The 17,293-nt window shown below is 44.2% G+C and overlaps 1 protein-coding gene across 5 annotated transcripts in view; it reads left to right on the top strand.

Moving 5' to 3' along the window:
* Window positions 1–17,293, top strand: part of neo1a (neogenin 1a) — a 73,584-nt gene that overhangs the window by 27,412 nt on the left and 28,879 nt on the right. For all 5 annotated transcript variants that reach the window (XM_007908798.2, XM_007908788.2, XM_007908781.2 and 2 more), the window contains exon 2: window positions 1,005–1,322. In XM_007908798.2, the coding sequence (XP_007906989.2) occupies window positions 1,005–1,322 (318 nt within the window). The remainder of the gene's footprint in view (window positions 1–1,004; window positions 1,323–17,293) is intronic.

The raw sequence follows: 17,293 nt of genomic DNA, 5'->3' as shown, positions 1-17,293 counted from the left end.
AACAATCACAGTGGGATTAATATGATTTTTTTTGTGAATTTGGACGATAGAAAGACTCCCTGCCATGAAAATCTGTAATGTCCACCTGAGCAGACACTTGGTTTAATGTTATATCTGAAAAACACATCTCTGACATTGCAGTGCTCTCTAAGTACTGGAATGAGAGCTCAAGTTTCAACGAGGGCCTGAAATATCAAGGCGCAAGGATTTAATTCTGTTTTTGTGCTTTCTTTCGTGCTTCTTGTGCTCAGTGCCACCTCACTCTTGAGCTGCTTTGTGTTCAGCTGCTTGCTCTAGGACAAGAGTTTAACCCATTTGCTGGCATCACACCAGCTAACTTGACCTGCAAGCTTTATGTTAAAACTTGTGCCAAAATGGCACAAGCAAGCAGCATGGTATCAGTGCACTGGGTTTGCAAATGGGAAGTGGGTGATGCTCTTAATGTCAGCTAATCCAGCTCGGAACAGCTCCTCAGTGATGGTGCCAATCGAGAAAGTATGGGGGATCTGGTAAAATCACTGTATATGGTTTGTGAGCAGACACCTGGAGCCCCATCTCAGCTGAACTTCTTGCCACAAATGCGGCAGTGAGTGATTATGCACCTGTGTAAAATGGTTTCTTTCCGACTGGTATGAAACCCCAAAGCATGTAAAGCTTGCAGGTCAAGTCTGCTGGTGTGAGGAGAGGTGATATTTGCGTAACTCAAAACCACACCATATGGCAGGTTCGGATGTAGCTGGAACACAGCACATGCAGAGTAGAGAACTAACAATCTAACTGTCGTGTGGCTGTTTTTTTTTACAGTTCAAGGGGATGTGGATAAAGATGTCATTCCGCTCTCTGTGCTATTTTCCTATTCAGCAATCTCATTTTTTTTTAAAAGAAAGAAAACACACTAGAGCAATGACCAGAGCCAGCATCTGCTCTGTTTGTCATGCCAGCTGTTTTACGGAAATGTTAATGTTCTTTTAAATGTAATGGTGATTTTTGTCGTCTCTCCACAGAGTCTGTCGTCAGGACGTTCACCCCTTTCTACTTCACTGCAGAACCAGCAGACACGCTTGCGATTCGAGGCTCCTCGGTTATACTGAACTGTTCAGTCTTCACTGAACCCTCTGTCAAAATCGAATGGAAAAAAGATGGAACTTTCCTAAATCTGGTGTCTGATGAACGCCGTGAGGTGCTGCCGGAAGGCTCCTTGTTGATACGAAATGTGGTGCATTCGAAGCACCACAAACCTGACGAGGGATTTTATCAGTGCGTTGCCACCATTGATAGTCTGGGAACCATTCTCAGCAGAACAGCCAGGATGACTGTGTCAGGTAGGTGTTGTTCTGAAATTGAATGTAAAATGCATGATACTGGCTTGTCACTCGCACTGTGCACTACAGCTGCACTGAGTGTGGATCTCTAGCCAGTGCTATTCCTACACCGATTTAACAAGGTGGCTGTGCATTGCATCCACTACCGTTGGATGTGGACTTGCTGTTTATTCACCAGGACGAGGGGTACACGCTGTGTTGCTTGTTATTCATGAAGAGCAGGGATCGTTTCGCTGTGTAATTATGTTCAAAACTGGCCTCAGAACCAATTAGAATTTCCTCCATCTTCATTAATTACTGCCATTTGAGTGTGAGGATTGAAAAATGTAGAAACCTGTTTGATTTACATAAACTAATAATCTTTACGTTCATATCTATCTTAGGTGTTGCCTTCCCTATTCTTTGAATTTTTTCACTTGCAGATCCTCTATCTCAGTTCATCTGACCAGAATCACTTTGAACCTGTCTATCTCTCCCGAGTTTGCCCTCTGTGTTTGCCTTGTTGCAATGACTGGTCTCTGCTGCTGACTCCTTTAGAAGAACTAAGGTGTAAATCCAAATTGAGCCTCTCATGTAGCACAGTTTTGGAGAGGAGAAAAAGATTATGGAGCTTTTACAAGGCTTTGCATCAAAGTCCCTTCCGAATTTGCCTGTCTATCTCCTCCCCATTTGTCCACCAAATTACAGTATTTGTACGACTTGGAGATGTACGAGAATGAGGGAAGCATAATTAATTTGTCCTCTCTCACCGCACAGTCATGGATATTGTAAGGTTTGGTTCTGTAATCTAATCCTATTGAAGATCTTTGTGCTTCTCACAATACCTGCAGTGTGATAATGCTACATTACTGCTCAGATCAGAAGGGTCTAATCTTATTTTTTAATATAAACACATAGCTGGATTTGCTTTTGGTTTTGTGAAATCAGCTATGCTTTGCCCCCATTTTAAATGAATGAATACATTTGGAGTAATGCTATAAAATGTGCTGTGAATAATCTTTGTAATTGCAGCTTCGCATTTCAATTTAATTTAAACAGTGCTTTGGAGCTGAGCTTCACACCATGTCTGGCCTGTTGCTGATCAATGTATTGAGCTTAATCCCCTCTTCTGTCACACATGTCTGTGGAAACTATTAAAATCCTCAAGGCTGACAAAAATGTAGGTGTTCCTATTTTCATTCGGCATGATGGGTTCCAGAGTGAATCATGGGCAACCAGAGCACATCTAGTTTATTCACCATACATACACTAAAATATTCAAATTCTAGTCTAATCTGTCAAACACTTTGACTGCTTATTTCTTGAGCTATTTGTGAACTCTGCTTCCTGCCCAGAAATCCACAGAATTTGGCTCTTTTGCTAAGTCCAGGTTTATCAGCTTGTTTTGAAGTTACTTCTCACGCTTATTTGCCACTAGATGTCTTTAGAAAGTGTTTTGAATGAATGACCCCTGGATTTTGATCATCATTTCTACTACTACTACTACTACAACCATTCCTATTTATGTGTAGTACTGTGTGCACGGGAATGAGAGTTTATTTTCGGATGAATGAGGGTGTTGCGGGCAGCCCTGGCTGATGCTTTGTCAGCATGTGGTAGCAGGGAATCTGTCGTGGAATTTTTAGCACATATGTTCGAAAATGTGTCACAGCTGTTTTGTGCTGAGCAGCTCCTATGTGATCTTTCAGTGTGAACTTCAACCTGGCAAATTCCTGCCTCTGACAGTGACCAGTGCTCGAATTGCCAGATACTCGAAGCCCTGACAGTGATGGCCCAGCCAGTAACTACCAACCTAACAGAACTTACCATTCGTTCTTGGTCCAAATCACCTGACGTAGCCACCATATTTGCTTACCGGCAAATCCTTGCAAATCGATCCAGTCTAGTTGTCTAGTTAAGGCAGAAATGAAGCTTGTTGCCGCCAGAATTTCAGTAAAAGATGGTATTGTTTGTGGGACATTGCTATGCGCAAATTGGCTGCCACGTTTGCCTACGAAATACACATACCACTTGCTGTGAAGAGCTGTGAGATGTCTCAAAAATATGATAAGGCTCTATATCAAATGCAGCGATCATTATTGTATTACTATTGAGAATGTAATGTTTTCAAACAATATCCAACAGTCCAGCAATAGGTATAGGCTGTGTTGGATAGAGTACACAAGCTGGTTAACACAAGGCTGTGGTACAGGTTGTAAAGATCTATCATTAGTAATAGGAACTGAGTTTTTGCATTACAATATCACATGGTCGAGTTGGTACAACATTACATCTCATTAAATTAAATCTCATCAATAACAATATCCTAAGTTAGCCCAGTGACTTCGGTTCCTGTCGCTTGGTGACTCAGGTGGATATTGTCCTTGTGCAACTTAATGCCAATCAGCTCGTCTGCTGAATATTCACATATTACACAGTCTACTAAACCTCTCATCTTCTACCCCTCCCCACACAAACACACACACATGCACATACTCTGCCAGCTGGCAGTTATCCACACTCTTGATTTTCCTGTCAAATGTGTTGCACAATGCTTTGAGGAAGCGGAGCATTGAATTTGTTGAGATAAATAATGAGTGTTTGAGCAGAGCTCAAATGTGCAGTGGAGTTAGAAATGGAAACATCGACGCCACAGCCCACCTGCGTGTGTTTTGCAGCTAATTTTGGCTCTCACATTCTCCTGTTTTAATAGCAAATCACCTAAACTAATTAGCTATGGCGATAGAAGACATAGAAACCTTTTTACATGTTGGTAGCATTCTTAATGTAATTATGAAGCACCCAATTCTTGCCTGCTATTTATTCTGAATTATGAGAGACAGACTAATATATGATGTGAATTGGATTGTAGCCATTCATTTTGGCCCAATGGTTACGGTTGGGGCCAAGTGAAGGGGTGGGGGGGAGGAAGGGAGTTAATGTTGGGGTTAAGTGCATTTAATGTTGGGTTTGGAAGGGGGGATAAATGCTGATGATAATCCATGTATTTGATACAGCGCCTTTCACATTGGGAGAACATCTCAAAGTGCTTCACAGGAATACTGTAAAGTATAGGGATTATTTTGTGCGTGGGTGGTGGTTAAGAATTTTGGTGAAAAATCTTTCAAAGAGATGTCAGTCGGTTTGTCTTAAATATTCGAAATAATAAAACCCTCACGTAATGTTAGTTGGTATTGGTCACCTCTCACGAGGCAAAGTACACGTCTGTCAAAGTAACCACTGCAGTGCGGTATCAGCGGCTTCATAGACCACTTCCGATATTGTGGTGTGAAACTGATAGCAGCAAGAACTGCGGACACAGACAGTGTGAGCGAGTAGGCGAGCAGTTGCCACAGGAAACATCAGTGTGGGACTCTACTGAGTGAAGCCGACTGCTGAACATGAGAGTTGAGCTGGAACAAAGTGTGTGAGACTGAAGAACGCGATCCACACTGACACTCCCTCGGGGCCAACTGGGAAACTGATGGCAGCATCTCGGGCTAAGGTGCTGCCAAAGACCAACCGGCTCAGCAAGAACCATAGTTGCTGAGAGATTGTTGTTAACAAAAGCTAAAGGGTGGATCTATTGTGATATTTTTTTTAGTGGCTATTTGGGAGCTGGCGTGAATGCAATAGATTCGACTGGGTTTAGGATCGGTAAAATGTTTGGAATAAGTGGGTTCTGAAGCTGCTGAAGTGCTCAGTTGCGGCTTTAATAGTCGCTGATTGCTTTTTGGGAAATATTGACCGTGTCTTTCGGGGGCAATATAACAGACCCTCGATGCTAGCATCCTTCTGCTTCTCCTCCCCTCCCCTCCCCTCCTTTGATTTATTCGTTTACCTTTCAGTCGCATCAACTGCTGGTCTCCAAAACCAACTTGCATTTATACTGTACCTTACGTGTGAAAGAAATGTCTCAAAATGTTTAACAAGATTGGATTGATTAAAAATGAAGTGAATAAAGAATTTGTAATAATAATAATTCTTGCATTTGATATAGCTCCTTGATCGCGTCATTGGACGTCTTAAAGCGCTTCACGGAATAGGCTGTAAAGTGGATTGACTGTACATTTTGTGGGCAAAACACGTCAGCCAATACGTGCTCAGCAGTGTCCCACAAACAGTTGACGATTGAATGACCAATTTTTTTTCTTTGAGGGGTTAATACCCCTGGGAAATGATCCGCCAATCGACTAACAACTAAATTCCTACTTACTGCCAGGTAAATAGAGGCGTATGGAGTAAGGAAATTTGCTTTTGGTTTCGCCCCACCCGTGAATTGAACCTGGGTCTTCTCGCTTGTGAGGTGAGCACGCTAACATCTAAGCAACCGTATTCCACTCCATGTAGGGAAATGTGGCAGCTAATCTGTGCCAGCAATGTCCGACAAACAATGAAGTTATTAGCTAACTAATTAGAGTGTTTGGGGGTGAATATTCATGAGGTGGGGATATTAGCTGGGTTCTGGGACAAACAACCCACAGTAAAGAAGTGGCACTGGGGGAGCTAATTCCCTTTTAAAATGGAATTTGCCTCAACAACAGACTCGTGTCTGCTCCTGTCCTGGGGGTGGAGAAAGCATGAAAGATTAGGTGGTGGTATGGCAGATGATGTATGGCAGAAGAGGGTCTGTTACAACAGAATAGTTTACGTGAGCAAAGTAACTGAAGTGCAATCTCTGCGTCGTAGAGCTTGAGGGATGGATACCACTCGATTCCTCTCTCCCATTCGATGCCCTTCACTGTTTCAGTTCATTCTCACAGTCTCGTCTTGCACAGTAGCAGCACTTGGTAAATGGATATTTTCCACTTGTTGGGAGCAGCTGGTTGCTGCGGCGATCGTTAGCAGCTTTCTGTACCCAGATGTCAGGAACCTACCTGATGCTGGCTAACCCGTAGCAAGCCAAATCAGAATTCTCCTCCCATCTTCCTTTTTCATACAGCGTGAGTCAGCATTCAATACACGGGAATTCTTCGCCCTCTCCCTCCCTCCCCCCCCCCATAATGTTATTCAGTACAGAAAACAGGCCATTCAGCCCATCAGGTTTGCCCTCGTGGTTTTTTTGCATGTAGAAAAACACCTTATTAATCCCACTCTCCTACCCTCTTCCCCCATACCCTTTAAGATTTCTTCTGTTGCAGCATCTATTTACTTCCCTTTTAAAAGAATTGATGGACTCTGCCAGCAATTTGTGGCAGCGAATTCCACATTCCAGACGTCCTTTGTGAGAAGAATTTTTTCTAACCCTCTTCACCCCTCCCCAGCCCCTCACCGCGATTCTTTAAAATGTGTGCCCTCCAGTTACTGCCTTGCCGTCCAATAGAAAAATCTATTACTATTCAAATCCTATCTCACCCGTGAAACTACAGTGATGTGAAATGCAATTAAATGCCGAGATAGTCTGCGGCTATTTTTGCTTCTGTTAGCCATTGCTGCGTTCCCTTGCGTAGTGTGAGTTTGGGGGATATACGCTCAGTCCCATGTTGTTTCTCTCGGTTCCGATACAGGTGTGGGATCTCTCCCTGTGAAAAGCCTCTTTGATTTCTAAGTGAAACAATGGAAGGAACACAGTGCCAGGAACCCAATACGGGAGGATTGACAATGTAGTGCAATACAATGCAAGTTATGTGGAGCATGCTGATTCCCTTACACATCAGGTGTTTGCTCACTTGACAATTCACCAGCTCTTGAGGTGTATTGCTTATATATTGAGGCTGATGTGAGGTGCTTGCGTTTAGACCGCTCTAATTTCCCCCCCGAGCTGTGGGTACAGAAACATTCAAATGCTTAGTGTGTCTTTGGGGTGCAATTTGTGGGGGGAAAAAAACTGGAAGTGGCCCTCATCTCGGGATTGTCGGAAAACGCAAAGCTACGGATTGGATTAGTTCATCTGCAGGTTTGTCAGCGAGTGTAAAGACACGGGGTGGATCAGCTCCCGTGTTCAGATTTAAGGAAAAACGTGCAGCGGAGTATCCTGCGAGTGGGGAAAATACTTAGAATTTGGGAAAATCACTGAGTCGAGGGGCTCGTGCGCTTGAATTATTTTCTCGCGACGTGGAGTGGAATATTTTGTGGAGAAGTTGAATAGGTTTTGAATTTTTTTTCCCCAAAGATGAGGGTTGGAGTAACTTTCATTCAGTGCAGTTGGAAGTGGTGGGATCCAGGGAAGGATGGGGCGAGTGCTTTGGGAGGAGAGAGAGAGAGGGGAGGGGAGGGGAGTGGTGGGCTGGGATGGCAAGCTCTGGGGGAGAGCGGAGGGAGGCAACAGACTGCCTAGATTTACTAGAGAGGGCTGAGAGGAGCAGCCAAGCGGTGAGGAGGTGGAGATGGTGGGGGGCGGAGGCTGAGATCAGTGTTCTGTGTAGTGTTGCAGGCTGAGCGAGCCATGCTGGGGCAGCAATGCAAGCTGTTTCTGATAAAAGTTCCCGTGTAATCTGAGATGTTTTTCTGTTGAATGTTTGGAGTTTAAGAGGCCTGTGTATTCAGTCGAAAAAAGGATGGAATGAGCTCAAGAATAACTGGTTGCAATTGGACCCGCGTCACAAAGTCTGAACTGAGTTACCCGAGAAAGGCGGGTTTAACAGCACAGTTCAGTGGCCACGTCTTGCGACTGACCCGTTCACGTCGTACAATTATTGTGGCCTCTTGGTTAGTGTAACACTACTGCATCGTATGTCCATTTTCCACCGGGGCTCTGATTTAGGGAAATTTGCACTTGTGTAGAGCCTCACATATAGGGTGAATGTCTCAAAATTATTCGCAAAGATGATGGGGATCAATGTGCAGGGAGTAAAGGTGTTTAAGCATGTTGACTTAGAAATGCAATGCAATCAGCCAGACCCCATTACAGTGTGGAGATGTGGATGCATAATCCTTGTATTTGATATCCTTGCATTTGATGTAGCGCTTTTCATTTGACATAGCGCATAAAATCAGACATGGTGTATTATAAAAACAGGAACTGGTCAGTGTTCCTCGGTCGTCAGGTTGGTGTCAGAATCGGCACTAATAGCCGATTTACCGCGCATGCGGGCAGGAACCTGGCCAATCAGCGGCAACCGCTCTCACGAGTATTCCCAGGATGTGGCTGGGGTTTGGCCACCAATGGGCAGTAGACTAGAGTCTGAAGAGTGGAACGTTTGGGTGGAAAAAGAGGTCTGGAGGAGATTGCAAAGGTAGGAATTATGCAGGGTTACAAGCAGGTTACAAGCAAGTAATAGGTGAGTTCAGTTGGTTCAATCAGTAAATGCAATCAATCAGTCTCAAAAAAGTTCCCAGAAGGTGAATTTCCGCAGCATAACATGGCATTGTAGGTGATATGACTCTGGAGCAATATTCAGTCGTGTAGGAAAAGAAAGTGTGACTGTGCTGAAAATGTAGGAGTGAGTGAGGGTTTTGCATTAAAGAATGTTTTGAACTGGAGTAGAATGCTCTTCACTCATAATCTAACGTGTGTTGCACTCAGACTGCAAGAATTTAGTGGTAACTCTGTAAAAATGTTCTAATTCCACGTACTATATTCACATCCCTTGCCTGATGTGTGCACAGTTCACTCCAAGTTAACGTTACAGTAATTCCACCACATGTGTTTTATATAATAATTTGACTTTTACACTGACTATATACAAAATACACATACACTCTAATAGAAATTGGCTGCTCCAAATATGTGTGTTGAATTTTAAGTACTTTTGCCTTGATAATCATCGATTCTAATCCCCACATCTCAGCGTGTGACCCTGAGTGCGAACTCTGGCACAATTTCAAATGGGTCGAGTGGGCTCTGCGGGCAAGTTCTGTATCACAAGAACCCATCCATTGTGGGGGGTAGGGATGGAGGCTCGACAGGAAAAATTGATAGAATCTGAAATGGCTTTTGTATAGTAAGGTGGGATTCTCGTATGCAATATTGGCGAGATTGCACGTTGCCGAGGGCAGCACCAACTCTCCCATCAAGTCTTTGGTCTAATCTTTCAAGAGTGAAAAGTAGAACCAACCAGAGTGCCCAGTTCTGACTGCCGCTGGGGTCATCTCAAAGGAAAGGTCAGTGCAGAACAGGAAACACTTGTGGACTTAACTGTACAGCATTGCAAGCTCTTTAGGAGGCAATGAGCGCAGGGGGCTGGCTCCGTTACAGAGAGAGGAAGTTCTGGTGACAGGCCACACTGTAGCTCTGAAATCTGAAGCCACTTCTGCCAAAATTAATAAATTATCTGGGCAGCAGCTAATGTGAAACGTCGTAACACTTTGTTGTCTGCAGCTATTGGTGTAATGTGGTTGGGCAAAGTCCTGTGTCTTGCTTTGCAGTATCCAGGTTGGGTTTTATTGCAATGTTTATACATTTGAACCAAAGCTGGTATTGATTAGCTGCTATAGAAATGGCTACCGGGCCCTTTTTACTCCTTTTTGCCACTGCCAGTGGGGGGAGTGGCATTTATTCTGCTCCTCTAGTACAGCCTGGTCTCACATAGTTATACAGCAAAGCTGCCCCGTTTGCTGGACGTTAGTCAGTCATTTATTAAAGTATTTGTCTCACATTTGATATAGGGCCTTATCATGTCTTCAAGACGTCTCAAAGCGCTTCACAGAATAAACTGTGAAGCGAATTGACTATATTTTGTGAGCAAAACACGGCAGCCAATTGCACACAGCAGTATCCCCACAAACATGGGGAATCTGGATTCAATCGTGGATGGAAATGATGAATTTATTATCTTTTTGAAGGAATTCATTTGAATTTTTTTGAAGGAACAATGACTGTGTATGTATGTGGGTGTGCTCTGCACAGAGGATTGGAGGGTACATGTGTACATATACACAGCCAGTGGTTTGTGGAGAAAGTAGTGGTGCTGTATTTATCACTGTGAGGCAGTCACTGCCTGGGGTGGGGGCCCGACAGGAGATTAAATGTCCTTGTTATTTTTACGAAAATTAACACTAGCACCTATAATCATTAAGGAATTTAACAAGCCACGTGTATGCTTATTTTTAAATACACATTAATCTATCCTCAATCCTCTTGAGGTGGTTGCAATTTTTAAAAAAAATAGGTGTATTAATGGCTCCTGTAAACGGGCCAGTTCTCTTGGCTGGTAACACAGGCTCATTGTTGTCTGTCGCATAATGTTGCTACACCACCATTCATCAGCCTGGAAAGTGAGGTAGGGAATGTTGGCTGGATGCTGGATTCTTTGTGTTCTCCCACTCCACTACTCGAGCTGCTTTTGCCAATAAAATGGGACTGCTCTAAGCACTGCGGACAATGGGATTGCGGTGAGAGGCCAATGTGTGTTCCTTCTGGACTCCGAGCTTGTGGTAAAATTTCGAGATATCGTTTCTGAACAGAGAGATCCATGGATAAAGTAGGCTGCCTGTGGTTTATGCTATGTTATAGAACTGCTAGAAGAATGCTTGTGGTGTTCTGTCCGCCGAGTTTAGAGGCAGATGTACAGGATGGAGAGGATTTTATCACCCGTTGTCTCAAAAGGGCTTTTACACTAATTAATGTGAAGTGTAGTGATTTTTCTAAGCAAACATGGCAGCCGTTTTGTGCACAAACGGCCACCCAGAAATAGCCGTGTCATGAATGATCCAATGAATCTAAAGGATTGTTGACCGTGTAGTAGGAAAAATTCCTTTCTCTTTTCAAATAGCTTCATGGGATAATACCTCGGATTATCATCTCATCGAAATACAACAACTCCAGCACTGCACTGGAGTGTGTTTTTAAAAACTCTCAGGATATAAGTGACATTGGCATTGCCCATCCCTAGTTGACTCGAGAAGGTGATGACGGGCCTTCTTTTTAACAGATACATTGTTATTGGGTAGAGCTTTCCATGGTTTTGATCCAGTGGCAATGGAAGGAGCGGTAATAAATGTCTAAGCCAGGGCGGTGTGTGACTTGGAGGAAATGTTGGAGGAAGTGGCAGGGATGATGTTGCGGTGTCAGGCTGAATTGTTTGAACACCCACCTTCTGACTTAATGCTACTGATTGAGCCGACTGACAACTAAACAGGTTCAAACCTGCACTGGCTGCGTAACTTTTCTAGGCGGATGTGGGTGCACAGTCATGGGGTTGGTGTAGATGATTGGTGTGTGTATATATAGGAAGGAAAACAAAAAGGACCTCTCCAGGGAAACGAGCAGTGACCTGGATTTCTAAGGTGCCTGAGATAGAAGAGGCAGGAGGTCCACTTCCTCCAGGGGGAAAGACTGGCAAAGCACGATTGACACTCGTGGCTTAATGAAGTGCCCAGTCACACAGTTACAGCTGTTATTCTCCTTTACTTTTTTAACGCTTTCATTGTTTTGTGCTTGTGGATGTTGTGAAAATATCATAAATTAAACCCAAGGATTGTTACAGGAGATGAACACAGAAGTCGCTGGGAACACTCAGCGGGTCAGCCAGCATCTATGGAGAAAGGAAAGTGAGTCAACGTTTCGGGTTCACAACCCTTCGTCAGAACTGAGGCATATTGGGAGGTTTTTAAGGGCTAACATTGAGGCGGAGCAAGGAAGCCAAAGGAGAAAATGGGATAGAGGACAGGGGATGATGGGTTAAAGAGGTGTTAATGATACACAACAAAGGGGGAGATTTTTGCCCGACCTGCTGAGTGTTCCCAGCGACTTCTGTTTTTTGTTTACAGATTTCCAGCATTTGGACTGTTTTGCGGATTGTTACAGGAGAGTTTAATCGGGGAGATCAACAACAACAACAAGATTACATTTGTATAGTGCCTTTCATGCTGGGAGGACGTCCCAAGGCGCTGGACAGAGTACAGCATTTCAGATTACCGTGTGGTTGACAGGCTTTGAAGCACTGGTTAATTTCCCTGTACTGTACTTGTCTGAGGCAGCCTGACTCTGCCTCACAGGGTTGAAAACATGTTTGTGCCTCCAAGTTCCATTCAAAAGGCAGAGAGGTCAGTCTCCCATCACTGGAGCTGCTGCCAGGATTACGTCCTTGAAACCAGACTTTTGGGGTTTGTGGAAATTGAATCCGCCCAGGCAACCTGTGTAACTGGAAGCTGTGAAATGCTGCTGTCAGATGTGAGTTAATCCCATTGTTTCCTGCCACCAACGCTGGAAACTTTTGGATGTCACTAAACTCTTCCTCTTAAAGTTCTGTTTCCTGTTTGGAACCAGTTGAGCTTGTTTATGGACTCTTAATAGCTGGGGAATTCTATCCAAGTGTTAGAATTAGTGTGAAATTAGTGTGACAGACAAAAAAAATTGGAGTGCAGATAAGAGGTTGAGGAGGAAGAGATAAAGAGCTTTTCACTGATCTGTAGAGACAGACTTGTTAACTGGTGTGAACATTCATTATACCTTCAGACTGCTCCCTCTCAGCACAGACCCACTTCTCAGAGCCAAACCAGCTGTCCTGACTGACCATCACACAATTGCATCTGACCTTGGCAACAAATTGCACTGTATTAAAGAGCTGCTGTTTGCTTACAAAATACTACTTTGTCATCAAATACTCTTGGGACACTTTGCTGGATTTTACCCAAACTCAATATATGTGTGCTTGTCGAGTTAGGCTCTAAGAATACTTGACTTGTTTCTGCATCGGTGGGTTGGGAGTTGGAGAGATGGAGAGCTGTAGTCGGTTAGAATACCATCCTTTCATTTCTTGGACTTGGGCTCAGTCCAGCACAGAGCGATGTGCTGAAAGCTTCCTCTCACTGCTGCTTGTAAAACAGAATGAGTTTGAGGAATCTCAGTGCCTACTGGAACCATCACATCCACAGCGTAAACCCCCCCCAGAGTTTGACAAAGAGTCTCGGAGGTAGAACGGGGCACCAGGTGCAGGAGGTGATGCCACTCTGATGCAGTAGAGGGTGTTTCATTTACCCTAAACTGTGGAGATGCAATTCTCTCAGCATAAAGATTAAGAACACTTTCTTGCCCTCCTGTTGCCATCCTGCTCCTCTCTCCCCTTTCCGCCATGTTGAGACCCTTCCCTTCTGTTGCCATGCTTCCTTCCTCTCCACACTCTGGCCACAGCAGCCTGTTTTGACCTACCAACACTTGCCACAACACAGACAAGATTGAGGAAATCTTAAATATGCTTGAAGTACCTTAAATGTAGGTGAAGTGTGCTCGTGTTGTCATAAGTTGTTTTTGTTTCTCTTTTTCTTTGAGCTGTTTTGGGATGTCTCACTCCCAATTCAGACCTCCGACTGATGGCAACGCCCCTTCTCCCGGGCGTAGTGCTTGGGATGATGCCTGGGCAGCAGATCTGTGCTGGGGTTAGAGCTGTCGCTTCCTCGCACATCCGGACATTCTGTTTGCTTTGGCACGAGGAGCCAGGCAGTGCTGAGATTGCCAGCTGTAGTTCATCCTGCACTCCCATGTCTACTCCCAGTCAAACGATGGACGTCCTCGTTGCATTGCGATTGTCCCTATTTTTAGCATTAATTTGCAACCTTCTGCTTTAATGCTTTTGCCTATACTCTGTTGTCTCTCAGAAAATTCAGTTTCCTCTCGCTCGTAGCCGTAGCTCATTTTTTCTCTCTTTAACATTGCAGCCCAATGTCTCCAATGAATAAAGGTGTTATATCAAATGCAAGGATTATTTATTTAAAGTAAAGTTCAGCCTGCAAATCTGAGGCACCGTTGATTCTTGATTCTTCCCCCTGATTTAAATATAATTTTTATGAAAAGACCTTCTTTAGAATCAGTAAATGAAATAATAACAGTGTAGTGTTTTGAGATGTTTCAAAGTATTAAAGCGCTATGAAATACACATTCTTCTTTTCTGGGCCTCTTCAAGTAGCTGAGTTAAAGTCCGCTCCTGCTCCCACTTCCACTTCCTTCTCACCCAATCTCGGCAATCAAGTGGGGCCAGGGGACCAGTTCTGACTACACCGAGGCACTGCCTGGATGCAGATAAATTCTCGCACAATCTCTCTAACTCTGTTGCCAGGTTTCATCTCTCCGCTCCCTCAAGTGTGTGATCAATGTGATCTAATCTCTCAGAGACTTCCATTCATTAAAAGCTACGTTTTCTCGGGATCCTTAACTTTGCTTATCTCACATGCTCTTACATTTTCTTGTCCTTAAAGCCTGCAAGAATTGAAGGAACATTAAATTGCATTCATGCTGTGATCTGGGGACTGTATCTCACCCAAAATCTCATCTAATCCTTCAGGGATGTATTACCTGTATATGTGTGTGTTTGTGCGTGTGCGTGCGCAGGGATATGGTACGTGTGGTCACTCTTGTGAGCGCATCAAGGGTTTGAAAGTTGATTGATCTAAACGTGGAATATGTGTAAACGCTGCGAGGAGATTTGATGCTTTCTGCACTGGGTACGGTTGCTGCGCTGGTGTTGCTATGGAGATGACCTCTTTCCTGGGTGCGATTGAAGATGTTGGATTGCAGAAAGCAGTTTCTGAAAAGAATTTGTAGAGAACAATGTGAGATGGGGGGGTGGGGGCGCGGGTGGCGGAGGGCAGGGTGCGGCCCTGCCTCTTTATTGGCCGGGACAGTGTGGACCGACAGTGTTCTGGGAGAGTTGGGAGAATAGGAGGACGTACCAGGAACCAATGTAACACACCTTGATAATACTGGAGTGTGGGTGTACACAGTTCTATTATGTGTGTTCTCAAATGAATGTAATACTGTATATCTATCCTGGTCCTCTATATGCTGCTGTGCACGTTTAAAATGAGAAATACGACAGTTTGAAGTGCGATCGGAAAATATCTCTTCACACACAAGGCTGTAAGAACGTGGAATATATTGCCCAGAAGGTAATGAAGAATCAATTAGGATGTTTAAAAGGGAGATACAGACTCCCATTATAATGCAAGCACCCTCTTATCTAATGGGTGGCCTGTGGGACCCATGATTGGCTTCTGGCATTGACTGACTGGCTTCTGAAGTGCTAAAAAATGGTCAGGTTACCACTGACATCACTTTTGATGTGCTGAGCATGGGCAATATGTGCAGGTACCACTGATGTTATTTCATAAAGGATGGGACCAGGATGACTGAGCTATAACTGGGTTATCATAGACAGGTACATGGAAAGTAAGGCTATTATGAGGCACGGAGAAACAGTTGGAAAACAGAATTAGCCTCCTCCTATTCCCATGTTTCGGCTTGTTCAAAATTTTGTTCCATTAATCCAGGTAAAATGCCACTGAAAATCCTATTAACATTTAACAACCGCAGACAGTACAGTTATTATCACACACATTCTTGGTCTTGCTACCCCGTGACAGGAAGCTTACAGTAATATAGTGTCAGGCATGGCCAGTGTTCATTGCAGTACATCAGAGACCTATAAATCTTAAACCCATCAAATTGGCCTAAATTCAGCGATTGGGGAACTGGCTGGACCTAGAATCCGGTTGTTGAATTTCAGTGTTGCTCATAGATGCAGTTTTCCTCTGCCATGATTTTGCAAGATTTCTGATGAATAAATGTTTTGTTAAAGTGGTTACCAGCAGAGTCACCACAAAACAAACACGTGCTTGGCAGCACTGAGATGATTTGAAAAATGGCTGTGTGCTTTATTTAGGGTGGGGGTGGGGGGGGTGGGAATTAAGCAGCATGGGAGCTGCTGGAGCCTCATTGTATATTCAGAGTAACAGAGCCAGTAATGAAGCTGGCTGGACTCCAAAGGAGAGTGTGGAGATTCCACCCACCAGTGGCAGTGTGACCACATTCATACAGAGCAGTTGCACCAGCTGGGATTGAATTCATGCTCAAGATAATCCTGCTTCTCATTTGGTCCGAACTCCAGGTCCAGTTCACTCTGATTATTAACACTCTCATTTCTTCGGTGACCGTCTTCTCTATCCTCACTGTGTCCGAGGGTAGAATAGAAGAGACCCAATCAGTGCTTGGTTAGAAACACATTTCCCCGTCATCGCTCTTCTGTGTCTGCTGATTAGAGTACATTGTGCCGTACAGGAACTCTCCACAAATGCAGATTGAGGGACTATTTCAGAAATGTACATGACATTCAGATTGCTGCTGGGCTGTGGTGGTGGGTAGGTGGGTGCGGGAAATGTATGAGATTTAACAGGTGGGTGGGGCGGGGGTGAATGCATGTATGTTTAATTGGGGGGTATTTTAACATTATTTGCAATAAAAAATTATTGCCATCTTTATAATTTCTATGTTAGGTAAGACCTACCCAACAACAACTTGTAGTTATATAGCGCCTTTCACATGGGACCCTGAGTCCTGCATCTGCCGGTTAACGTACATTGTGCCTAAGGCATGTGGCTCAATATTTCTTCTTTGTTGAGGGGCGTTCTCTCCTTGTTACTCTTTTCTCCCACCCGAAGGGCCTTGGCTGAGATTGTCAGTCGGGTATTTTGTCATGTTTCATGAGAATGGGCTGGGCGACTTTTTCAGCGATCTCTCTTTTCGAAAGCACAAGTCCTGAGCTGAAATTGATCGTTCTTCCCATCCCCGTGACCTGCTTGAGCTCCTGGGTGATTGACAGGTTTCTGCATTATTTACTGGGAACTGAGTTGTTGGATGGAGCAGTTAAGCAGATCTGCACCACACAGCCTGGTGCTGGCTGTAATGGCTTCTTTTGTACTTACAATGCTGTACAATCCTGGCCTCATATTCGCATTTGATTCCCAGAGTAGGATGTGTTGTGTGGTAATTCAAAACAGAGGGATGCCATGTGCCAGATATCCAGATCTCTGGAGCCTTTACAAATCCCATGTGAGATTTTGAATCATTCATTTAAATAGGCCCAAAAATATTATCATGGGATCAGCTGTTTGTCAAAGCCTAAGGTGGTAGTGCGTCCCGCGGGGTGGGCGTTGCTTGCTGCTGTGGGAGTTGGAGGGGAGGCTACTCTTGTAGAATAGTGTCACACAGTCCACTGATCCACTACATCTATACTTTGCATTCTCCACGGGTAGCCAGGGTGGCCATACAATCAGAAAGCTGCATAGTCCTGTTACCCAACTGCAAGCCCAAATACCTGGCACATTAAAATAACTCAGGC

The sequence above is a fragment of the Callorhinchus milii genome, unplaced genomic scaffold (assembly GCF_018977255.1).
Source record: "Callorhinchus milii isolate IMCB2004 unplaced genomic scaffold, IMCB_Cmil_1.0 Scaffold22, whole genome shotgun sequence".
In the NCBI taxonomy this organism is placed as follows: Eukaryota; Metazoa; Chordata; class Chondrichthyes; order Chimaeriformes; family Callorhinchidae; genus Callorhinchus; species Callorhinchus milii.
The sequence above is the reverse complement of the archived record's forward strand: the minus strand, read 5'-3'. Positions and strand labels throughout refer to the sequence as shown.